Below are 22,537 nucleotides of genomic sequence, written 5' to 3'. Positions count from 1 at the left end.
GCTTGTTACCTCTTATCTTCTAATTCCCATTATTGGTGTTTGGATTTTGCTTAATGATTTTTCAAATATTGTAAAAGAGGAAGCAGAGGGTCAAGACCCTTGCACCTGTTTAGGGTTTTGTGCTTGAAGCTGACTAGGAGCTTCAGTCTTTAGTTATAGATTAACTTATATTGGTCTATTAGTTGTATACATTTAATGTACCACTTTTGGCATCTTTTGGATAAATAATGTTAGAGTTATGTATTTAATGCCTGTAATAACAATGTTAATGTTTTATTTAATAAACCTCAAGTATGTTTATTGAGATGAGTTTGTAATGAAAAAAGGAAAATAAAAATTATTTCAACTAGTGACTTTCGCTTCATAAAATAATTTCAGTGGAACTATTTCCTTTAAGAACATTTTAAAAGAAAGTTAGGGATTCAATTTTGGTTACAATAAAATGTTTTAAGCTACTTTTTAAATTCTAGAGTCTGATTGCATATGGATACAACGAGCATTTTTGTTTTTTTCCCTCGTTGAAGTCTAGTTTCTTCTTGAATCCTCCAATCTGACGGTACAAGTCAAAAGCGCCCTTAAGCATTCACAGTATCACTTATTTCCACCCTCCTTTTTTTATTTTTCAATTTTGCCATCCTTATCTCTCCCTCTCTGCCTCCCTCTCTCTCTCTCTCTCTCTCTCTCTCCCCGTCTCCGCCTCGCTCGGAGCTACACCAATGGCTACTGTCCTGAAAACTCCGACCATCCGAGTAGCCCTCCCCCCACGCCCCACCACCACCGCATCCTCAAAATCGGAGAAACCCTTTTGCGTGTCCTTCAGACAGAGCACACCCAAACATTCTCGTTTAAGCTCTCTCTGCTTCTCTCGCATACCCTCCCTCCGCTTCGTGAAGTTCGTGCCTTTTGCTTCCTCCGGAGAAACCGAGACCACTGACACCCAGGAGGAGGTTCAACAACCTCAGCAAGCCGAGGTATCACACTATTTCTTCTATCTTATTTAAATAATCTGGCACCTTTGTGTTTGATTGCATTGTTGTATTTGAAAATTATTATACTCCGTGTTTGGTTGCCCGCATCTGTGGAGTTATGAATGAATGTTTGAGATGGTTCAGGAATATCTATGATTGCTGAACAGCCTAACGAACCTTTCATTTTCATGCTAGATTCCCAAGTTCCATATGTCGCTTGATTTGAGCTTGGATATGACATTGGAGTTGAATATATGACTAAGGGCTAAGACTAATACTTAATAGCATTTTTCTCTACTACAATGAGGTAGTGAGAGATGCTTTACAATATTCTTTTTGGAATGCGGTTGTGCTGGCCCTTTAGTATTTTTTTTACAAGTAATTCAATCTTATTAGAAAGCGCAAAGGGAGTGAACCATCAACCAAGTAGACTGGTAGTATACAAGATAGACACTCAATTAGGGAGAAGAAGAACAACACAAATCCAGAAATCCTACAAAATTGAAAATGTGAAAACTGTTGATAGCAACCGTCCACCCATCCTCATAGTCCTTGTGTTACATCTGATTGGAACAGATACTTAAGAATCTCTCCCTGCGTGGACTTTTTTTTTGGGAGAACATATTGTTTGAAAACGGAATACTTCATTTGAGGAAGCTTAAACAGAAGTCTGCTGTCAAATATGGATGATCAAAATGTCATAAGAGGGAGCTATGGCAAGCTTTTCTTCGTTCGTACAGGTCAAGCTGATGTTGCATTCTTCTCTAAATGATTTTTTTGGGTGGTGTGGGTTCAGCATGATGCACAGGCAGTTAAAAGTGTATAGAAAGTGGTGAAATTTGAATTTAAAAATGATATTTGTATTTGAGGAGTCATGATTATATTCAGGTAAATTTAGTAGGAATGAACTGCAAGATAAAAAATACTGATGCGAGTTAAGTAAACCGTTACATTTTCCTTTTATAATTGGAAGGTGCTATGAACAACTATAGGAGCCTTGGACTTCCCCAGTTTCAGGTGATTCTGTATACATGTATGTTTCTATCCTATTGATACCTCTGTGCATCCAATAGACTGAAAAGTGCAATGATTGAGGTAGTAGTGGAGTTTCTATCAGGTCTTGAGTGACACACATGATACTTGTGCCTATCCTTGTAAGTGTCAGTTCAATTTAATCCATTTAAGCCACATGGTTATATGGATCTTTTGAAAATGTGGTGGCAAAGGCTGAGAGAGGCACAGCCAACTGTTTTTTACTTGCCCAAATAGAAAAAGGTGGCAAGTGCTATTGCAGGGTTTGATGTAGCAAGGCTTTTGGACCTGTTTGATGTGTCATGACATATAAAAATGGTGAAATACCATCAAGAAACACGTGGTGGCTAGGCATATCCTTAAGTGGAAGGAAAACTGGGTCCAGATGGCATTACCTTTACATGTTACTAACAGTTTCATGATTTTTCCATTAAGTACAATGTAGTAGTTTTGGTCACATTCTTAACAAAAAAAAAAAAAAAACTGAAATTAATATTGTTATTTTATCTTGGATATAAGCTTGTGACATACCATGCCTTCTGGGGAGATAAGTTGTTGCTGTGTACCACACACATGAGAACATATCCATAAAATGGTGTTTTGAAGCCTTGAATTACCAAGTCCAATTTGAACTCTTAAGGTTTTTCATTTTTGCTGAGAGGAGAAAAGGAAAAGAAAAAGAAAATTGCTTCTGTAAAGCATGTGGGGAGTCAGTAGACCACACTCTTCTTTGATGTGTGGCCGCCAGAAAATTTTGGTTATTGGCATTTGTTTGGGATTTCCCAGGTTATGCCTAAACCATTGTGTAGTTATTGGTGTATTGAAGAATTCATTTCAATTGACACCAGAGGCTCACCATTTAGATTGACAAATGCTAGGACCTCCAAAGGTACCAAGCTAGCGATATCTAGATTGAAGTCTCTTACCAAGGGATTTTGGTTTTGTTTTTTGTATTTTTGTATTTTTGTTGTCTTTTTTGGTCTTTTAAGATCTTTTATAATTTTCTAATTTGTTTTTGGCATTTCCTTTAATCTCGTAGGTCTTCTTAACTTTTTAGATTTTTGACCCCAATAGGGTGGTTGCTTCTCTTTTATACTTTTCGTGTATGCCAGCTTTTCTTCTTCTACTAATAAATTATTATTCATCAAAAGAAATTGTTTTTGGCATTCTCTTGTATGAATCCCTTGTACAAGGACTATTCCACTTATCATTTTTAAAAGGAGTCTTACAGTTGTCATAAATCTCTGTCTAGAGAAGGAAATTTCTTTGAATTTATGGGATGAAGTATTTATATGCTGCAAGTGCTAATCCTGAGACCTTTGCCAAATCCTTTTGGACCTTAGTATCTTTCATGATTCTAGTAAGTAAATTGTAGTTTAGATTCTATCTCAAGTCATGTATGGGATACCAATCAGTTTTTATTGGTTTTCACTGTGTATATTGAATTTCTCTCTTATGTGTTTAAGAATATGTAAATATGCCATTTTTTGGGATGTTAGTTTTTGGGTTCTGTGTCTGTTTTGGGTTGCTTTGTGGGTGTTGGGTTTTCTTTTGTTTTGTTTTTTGTTTGCTTCAATTATTGTTTGGTGTACTTTAGGGGCACCTCACACATTTTTTAAAAATTCGCTTGATTACCTATTCCAAGAAAAAAAAAAAGAATTAATATCTTGATAAAAATCTTATTCATTGTTCTTTTTTTTTTTTTTTTACTTTGTATTCAATTGGAGGTTCTCTGCAAAGAGTACCTATTCATGGATGATGGTTAAGGTGACTACATTCTGGGATAGTTTGAAAGTGATCTTCATTATACATTGTTTGGTTGTCTGCGCACAAATTTTCTGCCTACAATAACTAAATCTGTTATGTGGATGATCAATGCACTTGCTTACCAATCCAATTTTCAGTAAATGTAACTTTTAAATTAATTCTTCACTTATGCAAAAAAGAAGAAGCAATTTTCATAGAGATTTAACAGAAGTTTGTAAAGAAAAAATAAAGAATTTCAGAGCATACGATAAGATATTTCAGGAAGTAATATGATTTTTGGTAAGAAAGAAATTCGTCTCTACTATATTGGTGTCATAAAGGGTGTCATTATTATGAAAACTAGTGTAGAAATCACAAATGAACTTCCAGTCACAATAAGCTTACACCAAGGATGAATGTTGAATCCATATGCTTTTGAATTGGTTATGAATGGGCTTATTAGATTGTAAAAGATGATGTCCCTTGATGCATGTTAATTGCAAATTATATCATGTTGGTCTATAAATCTAGATTTGAGTTACTTATCAAAAAACATAAATCTAGATTGGAGTTATGACATTGCAAAAATTTGGAGAAGTGGCTGAATCTGTTCAGATGTCAGAAAATTAGTGGTTCAAAATCTTGGAATTGAATAAGAATGTTTGTTGTAAGAATATAGGTTGAAAAGATTGGATTTAGAGGTAAAAAGGGGATAAAACAAAAAATAATAGGTTGAATGGGCAGCAGTTGCAAAATGGGGTTTGCTTTACATTTGAAGGGATATTTTATTGCTAATGGTTAGGGTAAATATGTAGGATGGGCTTTGAATAGGTAATGGAAAATGTTTGATTTGAGGTTGCAAAGAATGGAGAACAAGGCTGACTTGAATATGTTTAGGGCTATGAATGGTAACATGAACAGTATCTGGGATAGAGGGGAGAAGAAGTAGGAGAGGCACTCTAGGCTCTACTTGCATAAATTAAAGAACTCAATTTTTTATTAATCAACTGTAATTGTTTAAATACAATGGCAGGTACACGCAAGCACACACATTTATAATGATGAAGCCACTGTTGCTCTCACCCAACAGTATACAGACTTTAGGATCTTAACTTTTCCTCATGGGATTATGACTTTAATCACATATTTTAATGGGATTAGACTAAAACCAAAGGTCAAATATAAAAGCCCCAAGAATAGAGTCACCTAGTAATAACATAATTTCCCTGATACTATGGCCCCTAACCAGCAATTAAAAAATTATGAAATTTTCCCTTAACTCTAGTAAAACCTAATGTAGACTAAAACATATATTAATGATCTAATTAACTACCTGATACTTCTTGGACTAAAGGGCCTATCTTGGTTTAGTGGTGATTGCTTAATTTGAGGCTTTCAAAAAGAATGTTTCATGCCAGCCATGTTATAAATGTGAAAATCAGGTTAACTTTAAGTTGGACTTTTGTAGAGAATTTTTAGAATCTTAGGATTTTAGACCAAGTAGAACTAGGTTGATCTTCTTCTAGCTAAGTATTCACTTGTATATTTCTTGCGTACTTGGGTAGCGTTTTTCGTTTTTTAATAATATTTCGATTACTTATAAAAAAAACGATTGAGCATATGGCATGTAGGTTTAATATAACTAGAAATAAAGACTCTAATAGTGAAATTTGATGGTCAAGAAATAATTTGTAGTGTCTTGTGTTACTTGTTGCTAAAGATAGGAGATTATGAAGGATGTTGTCCATAGACTTAAGAGTAGGGTGGATAAAGTGGAGGAATATATCAGGGATATTTTGTTGTTTTTTTGATAAATAATTACCGTATCATTAATAAAGCGTAGATGGGTGCAACTAGGGCTGTTAAGTGAGCGAAGCGTCTCGCGAGCAAGCTCGGGCTCGGCTCGCATAAGCTCGGCTCAAATATTAAATGAAGCGTTTCATGAACACAAATTCTGGCTCGAATATTAAACGAAGCAAGCTTGGCTCGACTTGGCTAAGCTCGTGAGCAAGCTCGTATAAGGTTCGCCTCGCTTATTAGGCTCGGCTCGTATATTTTTTATTAAGTAACAAATAACAAAATAGAATCAACATTACTCATTTACTCAATAATAACAAATATATTATATACCTTTGTTTTTTTTGTTATTTATGCATATGTGTGTATATATATTATATATATGTATATATTAATATAAAAACATATAAGAAATATATATATATATATATATATATATATATATATATATATATATGATATTATTATTAATTATTTTATCATATGATATAATCATATAGTACAACCGTATAAGTTATTGTGTCATTTAATCCAAATATTATAATTAGATAGTTTATGCTTTGGAAATTGGAATTGTATACGGTATATCACATAATCATTAATCATTATATAATCATATGGTATATCTGCATAAGTTATTGTGTTATTTAATCAATACATTATAATTATATACTTTATTCTTATAAAACATATATGATATATCACATGATCTTAGATCTAAGATAATATTAATATTAATTGTGAGATAATATGATCATAAAATTTAGGAAAAACTTTACTAAGGACTCCCAAATTTCTACCCGTTTTGGAATACCCCCTTGAACTTCAAAATCTCTCAATTTAATCCCCTGAACTTTTAATTGCTTTCAATTTGGACCCCTCCGTCAGATTTTAAACGTCACATGACGTTTATACCCCTGACTTTTGTATAAAATTTCAACTTCTAAAATGTTTTTTTATTTTTTTTATTTTTTATTTAAAAAAAAACAAAAATCAAGGATATTTTGGTCTTTTTTTGAATTTTTAATGGCTAAAATTAACAGAAGGGTCCAAATTGAGAGCAATTGAAAGTTCAGGGGACTAAATTGAGAGATTTTTAAGTTCAGGGGGGGTATTTCAAAACGGGTGGAAGTTTGGGGGTCCTTAGTGAAGTTTCCCCTAAAATTTAAGTATGAGTGTACGACCACTAGATCATAAGAATTTATTACTTAGAGTTTGAGTATTACTATTAGATTAAATGATTAATAATTAAGTAACTAATGTGTTTCTTATAATTTATACATTATAATCACAATTTACGGTAAGTAAAAACTTAACAATTTGAATTTAAATCATATATCATGAATCGTGATAATGAGAACATATAATATAAGTATATAAGTTATAACAATTAACATTGACCCATTACCCATATAAATTAGATAATGATACAATTATATAACCATATAAGTATATAAATGTTTACATATAAGATACAATATATATTAATATTGACATTATATACTTGACCCGTGTTAAGCATTAACATTTTAACATATTAACTAAATAATACTATATGTAATATGATAATAGTGATTAGTGTGTGTGAGTGTGTGACATAAAGCGTTTTACGTTGTGATTTTAAAAATACTTAATCTAAAATAAAAAGAAAAAAAGATATGTGATTGAAAAAAACACAATTTTTAAAATCGTAATTATTGAAATTGAAACAACAAATTGACCCTAAATAATACTACATAACACAATTTTTATTCCTAATTCCTAAATTTTGAATTTTGAATTTTTTATTGAATTTAATAATTTAATTGAATTTGAATTTGATCTATGGTATATAAGTGTAATCGTAGTCGTCCAAAATGTTTTGATGATCTAATAGCCGTTGGATGATATTAATGGATGACAGCTATCAAGCATTTACTAAGAAGTATGTATATGGTGTAACAGAGACACCGTAAGCTTGCCTTGTTTGATCTAATCTGACGAGTAATATTAAATGTTGAAAACGTATATATAATCAATGGATCATATTAAACAAGTACACCAGATCTAAGTAGAGACAGCCACATGGGATAAGCTTTTGGTAAAACGAATCAAACCGTTAATATTTAAAATTTAATTATTTTTCCAAATCCAACGATTGCAAATTAGAGAACCCAAATTTAACCTAAATCTATCATCTCTATCATCTCTGAATCTCTGATCTCTCCATTCTCACGACTCGCCCCTCACAGTCTCCACCACCATCCTCCTCGCCTCCATTCTCACGACTCTCCTCGGTTCCTACCACTCCCCCAGTGCCCCCAACAGCAACCACCACCACCACCGCAGCAACCACACACCTCGATGCTTGGCTGAAGCTGAATGGCTCGTGCCCAGTTTTCAGGAACTTGCCGTTGCTAACCCCGCTGTCCACACCGCTCTTGGAGGTCATTTCACTCTCGCAGTACGCCGCGGATCGAAGGCGGAGGAGGTGATAAGATTTGTGGGTTTTTCTTTTCTTTTTGGGTTATTTTTTTCTCCGTTTCTTCTTGGGTGGTGGGTGGTTTGGGGTTTTGCCGTTTGATGTGTTTGTTTGGTTGCCCAGAAAAATGTGTAAATATTTTTGAAAAGAAGAAATATTTAATTTTAAATAACTTTGTCCATAGTCGTAACGGTTGAAGTGAAAACGATGGATTAAGAAAGGTATAATATTTAATGTTCAAATCTTATCAAACAAGCAAACAACTTTAATGGATGCTGATGATGTTATAAGAGATTGATTAAACAAAAAAAAGATGTTATAAGAGAATGGTTAAGGTGAGCTTTTCATTTTCCTTTTCAATCTTTTTCTTGTTTCATTGATTTCTATGCTTTGAAATAGACGAGCTCGAGCTCGAGCAGCGAAGTCAGGCTCGACTCGAGCTTGAGCTCCAGCCTGACTCAAAAATAAACGAGCCGAGCCTGGACAGCCCAAGCTCAGCTTGTTTACACCCCTAGGTGTAACTCTAGTACACATGGAGTATACAAAAGATGAACCCTTAATAGGGAGAAGAATAAAAAAAATTCATGAAAGCTGCTAACGTAGGAACATCCGCTCGATGTTGTGCTACCATCCACATATGCAACATATTAATCATATTCCTTCATAGCTCGACCATCGAAAGCTCAACATCCTCAAAAGTCCATGTGTTTCTTTCCCTCCAAATACACCACATTACGCACAATGGGGCCATCCTCCACACTAACTTATTTAGACCACACCCAACTGAACCACCCGAGCATGTCAACAAGTCCAATATCCGTCTTGACATAACCCACTCTATCCCAAACAATGTAAAGATGTAATTCCACAATGCGCCTGCCACTTCGCAATGAAGCAAAAGATGATCAATGGACTACCTACTCTTTTTGCGCATACAACACCACTCAACCACCACAATATGCCTCTTGGGTAGGTGATCATGGGTCAATATTGTTTAGAGAGCTGCTGTCCACCCAAAAAATGCCACCCTCGATGGAGCCTTTACTCACCATATGCTCTTCCAAGGGCTCGATAACACCTTTTAGAATGACTTTACCTCAAAATGACCCCTCTTGGAAGGGCTCCACCTAATCTGATCCAACTCTCCATGATGAATCTTGAAAGAATACAGCCGCGCAAAGAATGCTAAAACCAACTCCATCTCCCAATTCTGGATGGGTTGCATAAAAATAACATTCTACTCAATAACCCCCACATTCCATTGAAAGTTATCTGCCACCCATGCATCTTTGTATCGAGCAAATACTGAAAATGGATGGAAAAACATGCTTCAATGGTTTGTCATCACAACAAGTATCATGCCAAAAAGTACTTTGGATCCCATCCCCACCTCAAATGAACAAAAGTGGAAAAAGTGCCCCACCCTCTTCTAATATGTTTCTAACCCCAAGGGATTGGCCCATGTGGTGGAGGCCTTGGTTTTGGGGTTTGCTCCCTTTAAGGTCCAAGGTTCAACACCTCATGGGTGTAAACAATTTATTGGGACCACACCTCTTGGTGAAAAGCCAGCGGTTTAATCAGTTCCGTGTAGGGAAACTTTCGAGAGTGCGGTGTATGGGACCAGGGTTTACTCTGCAAGGGTGGGTTCGAAGGGCCCTGCCTTGGAGAGGTTCCCCGTCATAAAAAAAAAAAAAAAAAAAGTTTCCATACATGCACTCTATATGTCCCAATAACCTCCTTCGAACACCAACCACCCTTAGATTATCATACTTAGTTGTGAGCAGTGAGCATGTGACTACCATTTTCCATAATGCCTCACTCTCCATAGCATACCACCACAACCAATTCTCCAATAAAGCGTTATTAAACTGAACCAAATTCCGAACACCTAGCCCTCCCGTTTGTAACGGCCTGCAAACCTGCTTCCAATTTACTAAGTGTATTTTTGCCTCATCCCTCATACCACCCCACATAAAAATCCCTTTGGGAGTTTCTCGAGCTTAGCCACTCCTAAGGGTGTTAAGAGAGCAAGCTGCTCGCTCGGGATCGGCTCGTATAAGCTTGGCTTGTGCTTGACTCGAATATTGAACAAGCGTTTCGTGAATACAAATCTTAGCTCAAATATTAAACGAAGCAAGCTCGGCTCGACTCGGCTAAGCTCGTGATATATATATATATATATATATATATATATATATATATATATTGATGTGGTAAATAATTATTTGTAAAAGTATGATGTAGTTAAATTAAATAAGGGGTCAAATATTAATTAACAAAAGATAAAAATCAAAGTAAAACTCAGCTGCGTTTTTGTAATAGTCCTACTTAAATAGCTTTTCATTTTTCATTCCAAGGCTATTCCACACATTGCCTCGTTTGCCTTGAGATCTAGGCCCCATCAAACACATGATCCTCGATTACTTCTTCTACCTCTTCCATTTATTTCTTTAAATTTTTTATTCACTTCTTTTTACTGTAACTTCTTCTTTCACACACACATTACTACACACTAAAACAAGGTTTGATTTTTTAATTGATTACAAAAATGTGAGTGCCGAACCGCCGCATGCACGTCGAGGAGAGATCGAAATGCAGAGATTGAGAGAGAGAATGAGACGTAGGGAGAGATATGGTCGAGGGTTTCTGATCATGGGTTTTTACTTTGTGTTTTCTTTACACCCATTGTATATAAAGCACGAAAATCACATTGTTTGGGTGAGATTTCACTTAGGTTTGATTTAGGTTGAGATTTCGAGGTATATGCTATTCGGTTTGAGAGGTCGTATGATGTGTTCTTATGTGGGTTTTGGCCAAAATACTCCAGCTAGAACATGGAACCAACCTTGATGAGCCGAGCTCGAACACTGGTTTGAGGCTCGTGTCGAGTTCAAGCCTGGCATAAACTTAAATGAGCTGAGCTTGGACAAGCAAAGCTCGCCCAAGCTCGGCTCGTTTACACCCCTAGCCACTCCCACTGGAATAGGAAAGAGAAATAAACAATATGTTGGAAGGTTAGACAATGTACTTTTAAGTAAGGTTAAACGTCCTCCCTTTGACAAATACAGTTTCTTCCAACCAGCCAACCAACGATTTATTTGCTCAATAACACCATTCCAAATAGACCTAGCTTTATACGAGGCACCCAACGGCAAACCCAAATACTTCATAGGCAAAGAGGCAACTCTAAACCCAAGAATATTCGCCAAATTGATTACATCTCCCACAACTCCTATAGCAACAAGTTTGGATTTCCGAAATTGATTCTCAGACCCGACATTGCTTCAAAGCACAAGAGGATAAACTGCAAATGAAGAATTTGCTCAGACTGCGCACCACAAAAGATCAGTGTGTCATCAATGAACAATAAATGAGATACTACCAAATCTGCATTATCCCTTGACCACACTGAGAATCCTGTCAATCTGCATTATCCCTTAATCCTATAATCTGCATTAAGTTGGAAACTTTTTACAGGACTAGTTAGGCCTTATGATACAAAAAGTAGGGCGAATAAGAATCAACATGCTTATACAATGGTATAACTAAAATGAAAAATGTTAAGGTGTATCAATAGAAATTAAATAAGAAATGAAGAATGTCCCTCCAACGGTGGGTAGTGACTTCATGAGGAAATGACATGGTTGGCCACATGCAATGTTGACTTATGAATGCGCAAGTGAGAAAGAGTCATTTGATTCATGTTAAAGGAGCAAAAAGATTGGGGTGATAGTATGGCGTCTGTTCAAAGCTAGTTGGATTGAGAACTTAAGAATAAGAATAGGTTTTTGCCAAATAACATGGATGGAGTAATTAAAGAAGGATATAATAAACACAAAAGTCATGAGAGATTGTGGCCTTAAAATAGTGGAATGGGGAAAAAAGAAACATGTACCTCTCCTCAATTAATTTATATAAGATTCACTGAGCTGACACAATCAATTGGACGTTTAGTTAAATTGACTTTGTTGAGTATCTCTACATGTATTAGAGGGTTATTATTATTATTATTTTTTTAAAATTTTATAAGAATAAGGGTTTGTCTGTTTATTGGAGATTTTCCTATTACATCCTTTGAATTGATGTTTGTACCATTGATTTTTTTTTTGTTCTTTTCTTTTGATGATTTCTGCTTTCATTGTTCTTATCTTTATCAAGGCTCTTGAAGATTTTATGCATTTCAGGCAAAAAGTCGAGACTAAATATTCTATTCCGTTTTATACTATTCTCTTTTATTACTTATTTAAACTCTTGCTGTACACCCACAACTATTGCTGCCATTGTCCAGTGCATGAACTATATGTTAGCTTGTCTTGCTTCTTCAATACTCTAAGCCTCATTTTTTGACAATATTGGTTGAACCTAAAGTCAACTGAGTGATTAGCATGTCCCTGTCCATTACTATTGTAAATGTCAAGTCAATATTAAATGAGTTTTTGGTAATCTAGGACTAGTATTCTTTTCAACCATATACTTGGATTAATTAGTAACTTGATAGTTTTTACTTGATTTGGCACTTTGGAGTTATGAGCACACAGACCTTTGACAATTTCTGAAAAGTTTTAGTAACTAATTCCAATTTCCTTGTATGTTTCACTAATAGATTTCTGTAACAGGACATTTTGGATGGTGCTGATCGCAATGAAGATGTTACAAGTGATGATGTTACTGGTGCCGAAGAGGTACCTCCTTCAGTGGTCATATCTTTACTCCAATCGTACAAAGAAGCTTTAGCCAGCAATGATGAATCCAGAGTTGCTGAAATAGAATCTTTGTTAAAATCTGTCGAAGATGGGAAAACTACCCTTGAAAGGAAAGTAACTGATTTGTCTGAAGAACTGACAACAGAGAAGGCTCGAATTCTTAGGATTAGTGCAGATTTTGACAATTTTCGGAAGAGGACAGAGAGGGAAAGGGTTTCACTATTAACAAATGCTCAGGGGGAAGTTGTGGAGAGTTTGTTGCCTGTATTGGACAATTTTGAGAGAGCTAAAGCCCAGATTAAAGTAGAGACTGATGGGGAAGAGAAGATCAACAGTAGCTATCAAAGCATATATAAGCAGTTCATGGAGATACTGAGCTCGCTTGGTGTAGTTCCAGTTGAGACAGTTGGGAACCCCTTTGATCCATTGGTGAGTTATTTAGCTCTGCTGACTTGTAGCATTTAGTTGAAAGGCTTATATGATGCATGAACTTCTATTATCCTTTGTGGGACTCTTATTTCTTTATCTAATGTAGAGAATTTTTAACAGTAAGAATAGGTATTGGAGAGGAAACAACAGATTTAACTGATGGATTAAGACATTAGCGAAGAGGCATAATCTATGTTAGATTAGTGTACTAATAGAGGCAATCTGCCATTACAATATTCAGGAAGTGTAAGATTCTTCCTGATGAGCATGATATGTCCTATTGACCAACAAATTCATACCCGAAATCATAGCTCTATTTATCAATTTGCATAATGAGTGTCCATATCTGATTGTTAGCTTGATGCAGGTAAGCTACCGAGTTGGCTTGAAATCCAATCGTGTACTTGATGAACTTTTTCAAATACTTAATCAAGTCTATTCAAGTTTCACGAAGACCTGGATGCGCTTTTAACGGAAACCAGGTCTTTGATTGATTTGAGCCGACTCGGTGAGTTTATGTAAATGACATGTTTGCATAGAATATGTACTCAAAACACACAACTGTTGTGTGTGATATTCAGTTTGTATTGTTAGAATGAAATACCTGATGGGACCTTAATATTGTTGGGTTATAAAAAGGGTGACACTTTCTGTTTTGAGATGTTGATCTTAAACACAAAATAGTTTTGTGAAGACCAAAAATTTGGGCAGTTATTCTGACATTCATTTTCTTTTTCTTTGTGGGGGGGGGGAAAAGCTGCATGAAGCAATTATGCGTGGGGATTCCGATGAATATGAAGAAGATATCGTTATTGAAGAATTTCGCAAAGGCTTCAAGCTTGGCGATAGACTCTTGCGTCCGTCAATGGTAAAGGTATCAGCTGGTCCAGGGCCTGCAAAGTCTGATCAAGTAGAGTCATCGGAAGGGCATGAAACAAGCAAGACCGCCGAGGAGGAGGGCGCTACAGTATCAGATTCTACCTGAATTTACCAATAAACAACCTCGATTCAATTTTGTAAAAGCAGGAGTTTATTATATTGCTATGGTCTCATTTGTAAGACTAAATTGGTGGAATGTGATTTTTCTTTCATGGAAAGTAGTGATGCTTCTTGGAGGGAATACAATTTGTTGTTGAAAACACAGTCACACACTCTCTCTCTGTGCCTTAATGTGGCTTAATTCTACTAGGGCTTTCCCTGTTTCTCTTGCATTTGAATCATTTCAAGGTGTTCTGTGAAATATATTTTAAGGGAAAAGTACATAGCGCCAACAGAAGTAACAAACCAATTCAGTTATAACAAACACACACACGTCACTCTTCCAGAATATCTTCTGCCAGTTGTATATCTCCTTCCTTCCACTCACATCTTGCATAGCTTGTGAGAATACCTTCCACTTTAAAAGAATTCTTCCCATGTTGCATCATCAGCTGTCTGCCCTGCCCATTTGATCAACAATTCAGTGACAGAATAAATTGTTTTTCTGATTAGTCCACCGAGCCAACACCTCAATTGGTTCAGGCTGGATGACACCTTTAGGCTCCACTGGTGGCATCTTTGGAATGGCAGAAGTAGTAGATCACAACTTTGGTTTGAGTTGAGACGCATGAAAGACTGGATGGATTTTGGTAGTGGCCGGTTAGGAAATAGGTAGTGAACAAAGTGATAGTACATTAACTTTGGTTTGACTACGTAATGATTATATGGAGGAGTAATATGTAATTAATAAGTACACTATGAAGATTAATTGACTAAATAGAAAATATTTATTAGAGTGCAGTCACAAAATAAGTGATATGGTCAAGGAAGGCATAGTCATAGGGCTATTGGAGCTAATAGTCTTTTTTCCCTAGGTCCCTCTTTGAGCTGATGTAAATTGACTAACATTTATATCGGGCACTAATTACATATTTATTTATTCGGGTTGTTTGATTTTGATAAAACATGGGCCAAGAGATTTATAATCTAAGTGGCTAATTGGAGACAATTGGGCTCGAGAATTAAATAGAGCTGTGAGCTTAAGATTTAATTTCGATAGGCTTAAGAATTAAAAGAGCATTGAGCTTAGGAATTTAATTCTTATAGGCTTGGGCATGAGCTTTGGGCGCAATGGAATTAATTCGCAAGGCCAAAGTTGAGTCAAACGTGTATTGAGCTTGAGGATAAAACTTAAACCCATGCAAGTAAATACGTGGGAGTGGGCTAGGGTTAAAACCATGGGAAGAACTTTTTTGTCCCCATGGCCGTGCAACACAAGGGCAAGGGTGGTCTTTTTCCTCCTTTGGCTGATTTTGTGTAGGACTAGGATTTCTAATCTCAGTCCCACATGGTTTTCTTTCCTACTTTTCTCATGATCCTAGAATTATAAATAGAGGCTCCATTGTGAAGCAAAAACATACGACTCTCTCCCCACAAGAGTAATACACGGCCTAGGGACTTTTCTCTCTAAGTTTTGCTTATAGTTTTTTTTTTTTTAGTACATAAGAAAAAATTTTGTGAGACCACACTCACAGTTATGTTTAATCATCAAAGAAAAGATCTGATAGAAGAGTTAATTCCTCAACTATTTAAAGATCTTGAAGTTCAACAAGAACTTCAAGAACATAAAGAAATTCAGAAGCTCTTGAAGAACACGAAGAACGCGAAGAGCACAACAAACAACAAAAGATGAGCATTAATTCCTACTACGAGTTTACTGAGAGCCTTGAACAAAGATTGCTCAGTTAATAATAGCTTAAATGTGATAATTTTTTTGTTAAAGCAATCATGATCATACCTTATTTTGCACAAATTCTTGCGTTTTATAGTTAATGGTGGAGCATTGTCTAATTACTAATCTTAAGCTGAATTATTTTTGTAGGAGTTGCTGAAATTATCTTTTTAAAAAAACAGGAGAATTGCGGATTGATGTATCAAAGCATTTGCATTTTCCAGCTTATCATGAGGCATTTTGGATTTTGATTGCAAAGAAAAAAAACGTGGCCAAGGAGTACAACTTCTGCAATATTTCTCCAGCTGCAACCCATCACGTGGGCCACTTTTGTTTAGCTTTTTAAGGCCATCAATGAAAGAAAGAAGAAAGGAGACAAAGCAGAAGAAGAAAATCAATACTTCTAGGCAATGGATGGGTGTTACAAAAAACAGCACACAAAAAAGCAATCGATCAGCTACAGAATAATGTTTTGTTTTTTTTTTTTTTTTTTTCCTTCAGAAAATACAAAGAAGCAAAAGACTTCTTTCAAGATTCTCTACTTTTTCACGTGGAAGCCAAAGGAAACCAAATTTTATCTTCTTTTACGGCCATCTGCAGCGAAAGAAGAAGGGGGAGATCAAGTGAAAGGGGAGCAAGAAGTATGAAAGAGAGAGAGAGAAAAAAAAAAAAAAAAAAAACTTTCACTTTTGAACTCATTATATTTGAAGAGCATGAAAAAATGAAGTTAAAATTAACATTGAGCGAAGAATTTGTTATAAATGGCAAGTTTTATGAATTTTGTTAAAATTTTAGAGAAAAGCCAAAAATATAGAGCTCAATGTGAATGCTTTAAAAGGAGGAGGTTTGAAGCTGGGGTGACTTCTCCTCCATTCAGCTAGTAGCACTATTTTCTTTCCTTAGTTTTTATTTTCCTTTTGTTGTGTTTAATGTTTAGCATTTTGATCATGGAATTTGTTTTCATGATTATGAGTGGCTAATCTTTTTAGCTAGGGCTATGGGTGAAACTTAATATTTTTATTGTGTTGTTGAAATTATGTTTAATATTCTTCATAGATTAATGATCGGATGTTGGGAATGATTTGTTGTAATATTTGATATAAACATTAATTTTTCAGTCATTTGAAAATATTTTATTATTTGATATCATTTTCATGAGTTTTTATGGGAAAGAAAAAAAATCAGCTTTAATCATTTTTGATTTGTAACCGTTTGGTCATTATCGTTGTTTACAAGTCATTAAATATTGTTTTGACCATTTGGTCATTAACCCATTTGGTCATTTAGAGTTAATATGTTTTATTGCATTTTATAACAAGTTTTATGCTTGGGAGTTTTTTAACGTTTTGACCGTTTGGTCATTAGACTTCCTTTATGACATGCTTTCCAACACTTATATATATATATATACTAATACATTGAAGGTAAGTAAGGATATGAGAGATAGAAGAAAAAATCACTTATTTTCTATCTAAGGCTAAGGCCGTATAGTGTGTTGCAAAACACTTGTTTCATGGCATAAAGCCATATGCTATATTATTGGTTTTTTCTACAAATAATATTTTGAAGTTTCTCATCAACTTTGACAATTGGCTCGTTCTATACTCTTCATTCTTTGGAAGTGCGTCCTTAACGAAGATAAACGCTATAGTCTAATCCTGGGAGGTTGTGTGTCAAAGGATCCGATCGCACCGAGTTACATACTCCGGGAGACACGAATCAACCTTTAAGAACAACGCACTTGCGTAATTCTATAGTATATTGTGAGATCGTTCTATACTCTACTTTTTATTTCTTTTATTGTTAATTTCATATTGAAATTATTTTATATCAACGAGAATTTGTGCACCATCCAAATTTTTTTCAACAATCTTAAAGGTTGAGTTCATGATGGTTGTACAAATATTTTGATTAGATCATAATAATAGTATTTTAACTTTTGAGAAGTCAAATACTATAAGAATTTGCGGTATGCAATTCGCATATGAGAAAGATGAAATCAAATCTTGAGTGGAAAGATTTTGTTATGGAAAAATATCTGATAATTGATTCATTTATCAGAAGAAGTGCTTAATTGCATGTGTAGGTATTGAAAGTGAAAATATTTTGATTGAAAGAGTTTTTGATTATTTGACCTCTAATTTGTTCATCAAATAATATTTGATTGATTGGGTCACAAACCTTGCAATAAAAATTGCTAAGCCTTTTATGGATTTTTAGAACTTAGCACTTTATGTTATGTTGTGCTAAACTTGTTGGAAAACATCCATTATGATTAATAATAATAAAAGTGAGTAGTTACTCATATTGTGATGGAGAAAATACACAGACATTGTTTACACAAGAGGGGGGAGGGGGATTTGAATTTACTGTGAATGCTTAATCTCTTCTAACATGTCATTGAAATTAAATTTTTATTGAACCTATGCTCAATCGACTTTATTTTTAGTTAACACTTAATTATTTTATCTTCCGCTTAGGAGAGTTGATTCTCTACCTAGTTGAGTTAAAAATGTCTCGGGAATAAGTAATAGAATATTAGGTGAATCCTTAAAGCCCCAGTGATTTTCTCATTATTTTTTCTGTTGCTTTATTTTAATTAATTTAGTTTTGCTAGGTAAGTCACTCCATTGTGATGTGGCCTTTTTTGTGTGCAAAAATATCAATAATAAAATACTACTTGCAATAATAGCACAAATCTTTGTAGCATAGGGCTATATTGAGGGTGTCGAACCTAAAAGATTGCATTGGCATTGTTATTAAACTTTTCAGGATTAAATATAACTCAATTTGAAGAAGATTGATTTGTTTTGTTCTAAGACCAATTGCATAAAAGTAAAAGTAAGATAAAGTGTGATCAGAGAAAGAATAGGGGTCGACTTCACCACTAACCGAATAACAATGGTTAATCATATTTTTACAAGGGAAACTCATTCTATGCATGACAAGACTTGTGTCACTCGAGTAGTCAAGAAAATTCAAATATTAAGAAATAAGTATAATCCATCTTTGATTGGCACGGATTGTCTACTTAACCTCTAGATGTGGTACGATCCGTCTTCCCTAGGTATGGACTTTCAAATATCTTAATGAGTTATATACAATTAATGGATAAGCATAACTCATCTTCGGTTAGTACGAATTGTCTACCTAAATTACACTAAACTATGGTGTAGACAAATACGCCTTCCCTAGGCATGACCTATCGAATCCTATTGATCATGTGTCAATTAAAACCATTGTATAACAATTATTCATATAATCATAGAAAATATGAAGGATTGAGTTCAATCAATATAAAAAGCTTTATAAGACAGAAGAAAATTTTCATAATGATTGAATATAAACATTAAAGATTAATTCTCACAGTTATACATCCATCGTGCATATAGAAAAATCCAAAGTAAAATACAATTAAACTATTATTACTTAGAAAAGGCTACATCAACACTTTATTACGGAATTAGTTAATCATTGTGGTGTTGGGATGGCCTTTTGCTATGTTCATCTTCTCTTTAACTCTTCAAGCCTCCAAGAAGATCTTTATGTGAATTATCTCTCTAAAACCAAGCACACTTTGTCTTGAAGTTTGTGGACTATTTATAGGTTTTAAAAGGACACTAGGAGCCCTTGGAGTCCCAGAAACGTTGGATTTCCGTCCCCTAGTCGAACTAGGAGACCTAGGCTTATTTTTAAATTAATTCCACATTTTTGTCCAGCTAGTCGGCGCGGGTACGCTCAAGCTCAAGGAGGAGTGCACTTCAGCCTAGAGAAGGATGCACTCGAGCGCTTGTTCATTCGAGCCTAAGAATACTGAGCTCGATCCAATTTGTTGCCAATGCTTTTTGAAGTGTATTTTAAGCCCAAAATCAATGGAATTTCTTGCATCTTTATTAAAAACATGAAAACACTAAAACAACACAAAATCAAACAGATAACAACGCAAAAAAATTAACATATGCGAGTTAAGGGGCTTGAATGTGCAACATTCGACGCTTATCACATTGTTCCACTTCTTAGTGGAAAACAAAAACCAAATCATTTTATTTTTCTTTGAACGATAATATAAATTCTACTTGAGTGTCTATTGTTCGCTGTAGATTGACCTCAGTTGTTGTGAGTTTTAAAAGTACTCGCAAGTGCACGAGTTGTGTGCAATATAACGTGTGCAAGTGCGAGGCCGATCCATATGGAATTGCGTTGCAAAAATCGATTTTTAATCTAAATTAATTCTATTTTAACCTAGTTCCGAAGTTCGAGTGGTTTTGTCGTGCAAAATTAAATAAACTAAATAAAATGATGAAATCAAATGAATTTAAATACTAAGTCTTTCGAAATCTACCACACCAAATCAATTCGACACACTTTCATGTTATTGTTCATAAATCTGAAGAATGATAAAAATCCAAACATGTTCTATTTTTTATAAAGCCTATCAAAAGATTTGATGAATCCATCCATTGTACAAATCACAACGAATATCCAACTTAAACCAAACCATCCAATGTATCCGTTTAATCAACGAATCACAATGGATATCCGATTAAATTGAATCATTCAGTATATCCGTTGGATGAAACACATCGAACATCCAATTTTCGCAAAGTAAATGATCACAATCAATCACACGAATTTAATCACATAATTGAAATTAAAATAGAACATCAAACTTTATTTAAATATCGAAATTGTATGAACAATCACATGAAAGTATGAACGTACATCAATGACGAGGCTTCACCCTCAACCTTAGTTGAAGGATTTAGCCTCTCATGACTAAACACAACATAATCAAATTAATTGAAAACATCTGAAAAACAAACTTACAAAGTGATACGTGCCAAAAAATTCAAGAACAACTCTAGGTTGAAATTAGGCTCTCAACGGTGCCTCCCAACGTAGGTTTATAATACAAAAATATTCTATAAATACTAAAAACATAGGGTTTCAGTGCTGCCAGGTCAGATCTAGTGCGCTCGATCGCACACTAGATGTGCTCGAGCGCACTCGGGCGTGCTTTAGGGCTCCTGCGGCACAACACTTAGGCACTGAGTGTTTAGGTGAATGCAAGGGTGCGCTCGATCGCAGTCTCCTTGAGCTCGAGAGCACTTCCAGAGATGCTCTTCTTCAATTTTTTTGCAAGTTTCACACAAAAGACCGCAGTTTTCTCTCAATGACCTGCAAAACATTAAAACACCAAAACCAACCAAAAACATTAGAAAATAACAAAACTATAGGTTTAACAAATACAAGTTAAGGGACCCAAATATGCAATATTTGGCACTCATCATCGGTCTTACCAAGAATTTTATTACTTGAGATAGCCGGTGATTGGATTCTGCAATCTTTTTGACGTAGTATTAGTCCTATGCCTTGAGAAGAAGGATTATTCAGTCTTACCCCCCATTGCCTAGGAAAGGCCGAATCAATATGTAGGTAACACAAAGTATTAATTTAAATCTAGCCATGTTTCTCTTGAAGTTAAAATTTTCTGGGGATTTAAAATAATTTTTTGAATTTATGCAAGATCCCAACGTGTGGTATCGTAAGCCAACTTCAAGAAAACATGGTTTATATTGTTTTCTGGCTTTTGCTTGTTCTTGTGTTGAATTTTCCAACAGCTCTAAGGATTTTGATTAATCTTTCCAAATCCTAAAACGTGTTTATGAACATGTATGGTTATGATATAGAACGTTTCAAGTCTATAGGTGCACGTTTGGTATTTTATTTTTAATTTACTGTTTGCGACAATGTTACTGTTTTTTACAATGAGGCTTCAATTTTGTCTTTTTGTCTTTTTTTAATTTTTTTTTATTATTTTTAATTTTTTAATTTTAAGTTTGGTGTACCTCAAAATTCATAGGAATTCACACAGGTGAAAACACCCAGGGCTTAAATCAAGATATGCATTTTTTTTTTTTTTGTAGGCTGTGTAATGCTTGGCTCCCTTAAACTTTCTAATTGACCTATGTAACGAGTGTTGGTCCAGTGACTCCCAAACCAGCTGGTTTTAGGGTATTAGATGTAAAAACATCCCTAAGAGCTTATTTACTCAAGTCAAAAAAGCCACGAAGCCAAACTAGCCATGCAATCAACCAAATTAAATTTCTCATCTTTTTACGCAAACACACAATGCTTAGTGAGGCATGAGGTTCGGTTACTCAATGAGAAGCTCAAACTGATGATGAGTTTTGATTTTTTTTTTTTTTTTTTTTTTTTTTTTTAATTTTTTAATTTTTTAATTTTAATTTAATTTAATTTTTTTTATCTATCTTCAAGCCAAGGTTTCATCATCACTTCATCCTACAAATCGCAAGGCACACCCTGATCAATTAAAATCTCATACCTCACAGACTCTATGCTAGTGTGCTTGTGATGAACAACTCAAACATGTGAAGTCTCTCTAATCCACCAAATGAGTCAAAAGACTCAGATTTCTAATGACATGCAGTGTTCCAAAAGTTAAACACACCAATGACATGCAAACCACAATTAAGGTGTAATTTATGCTCACTCAACAACATACCACAATATTTTTATTTTTATTATTTTATTTTATTCATAAACAACAAAAATAACCAAAACAACAAAAATGACAATGAAAAAGACAGAAATGTCTACCCCACCCCCAAACTAAAATGATGACACATTGCCCCCAATGTGTCCAGAAATACAATACCGAATGGATGGC

At 34.8% G+C, this 22,537-nt stretch overlaps 1 protein-coding gene across 2 annotated transcripts; it reads left to right on the top strand.

Moving 5' to 3' along the window:
• Positions 1–619: 619 nt before the first annotated feature.
• On the top strand, positions 620–14,347 carry EMB1241 (Co-chaperone GrpE family protein). Of its 2 annotated transcripts, XM_059572203.2 has the most exons (4): positions 620–971; positions 12,621–13,136; positions 13,504–13,644; positions 13,894–13,985. In XM_059572203.2, exons 1-3 carry the CDS (start codon positions 717–719, stop codon positions 13,606–13,608), a joined length of 876 nt encoding a protein of 291 aa, XP_059428186.1. In that variant the 5' UTR covers positions 620–716; the 3' UTR covers positions 13,609–13,644; positions 13,894–13,985. The 2 variants fall into 2 exon arrangements, with proteins under 2 accessions (XP_059428186.1, XP_059428185.1); XM_059572202.2 differs by lacking the exon at positions 13,504–13,644 and having other exon boundaries at positions 626–971; positions 13,894–14,347.
• Positions 14,348–22,537: the final 8,190 nt, after the last annotated feature.

The sequence above is a fragment of the Corylus avellana genome, chromosome 10 (assembly GCF_965113065.1).
Source record: "Corylus avellana chromosome 10, dhCorAvel1.hap1.2, whole genome shotgun sequence".
NCBI classification, from domain to species: Eukaryota; Viridiplantae; Streptophyta; class Magnoliopsida; order Fagales; family Betulaceae; genus Corylus; species Corylus avellana.
The sequence above is the reverse complement of the archived record's forward strand: the minus strand, read 5'-3'. Positions and strand labels throughout refer to the sequence as shown.

What these genes read in the sequence shown, in the direction of transcription:
- EMB1241 (XM_059572202.2), top strand. Translation starts at nt 717, where the DNA reads ATGGCTACTGTCCTGAAAACTCCGACCATCCGAGTAGCCCTCCCCCCA. An exon ending in AACAACCTCAGCAAGCCGAG is followed by an intron (nt 972 to 12,620) that starts GTATCACACTAT and finishes TTTCTGTAACAG; the next exon opens with GACATTTTGGATGGTGCTGA. An exon ending in GGAACCCCTTTGATCCATTG is followed by an intron (nt 13,137 to 13,893) that starts GTGAGTTATTTA and finishes GGGGGGGAAAAG; the next exon opens with CTGCATGAAGCAATTATGCG.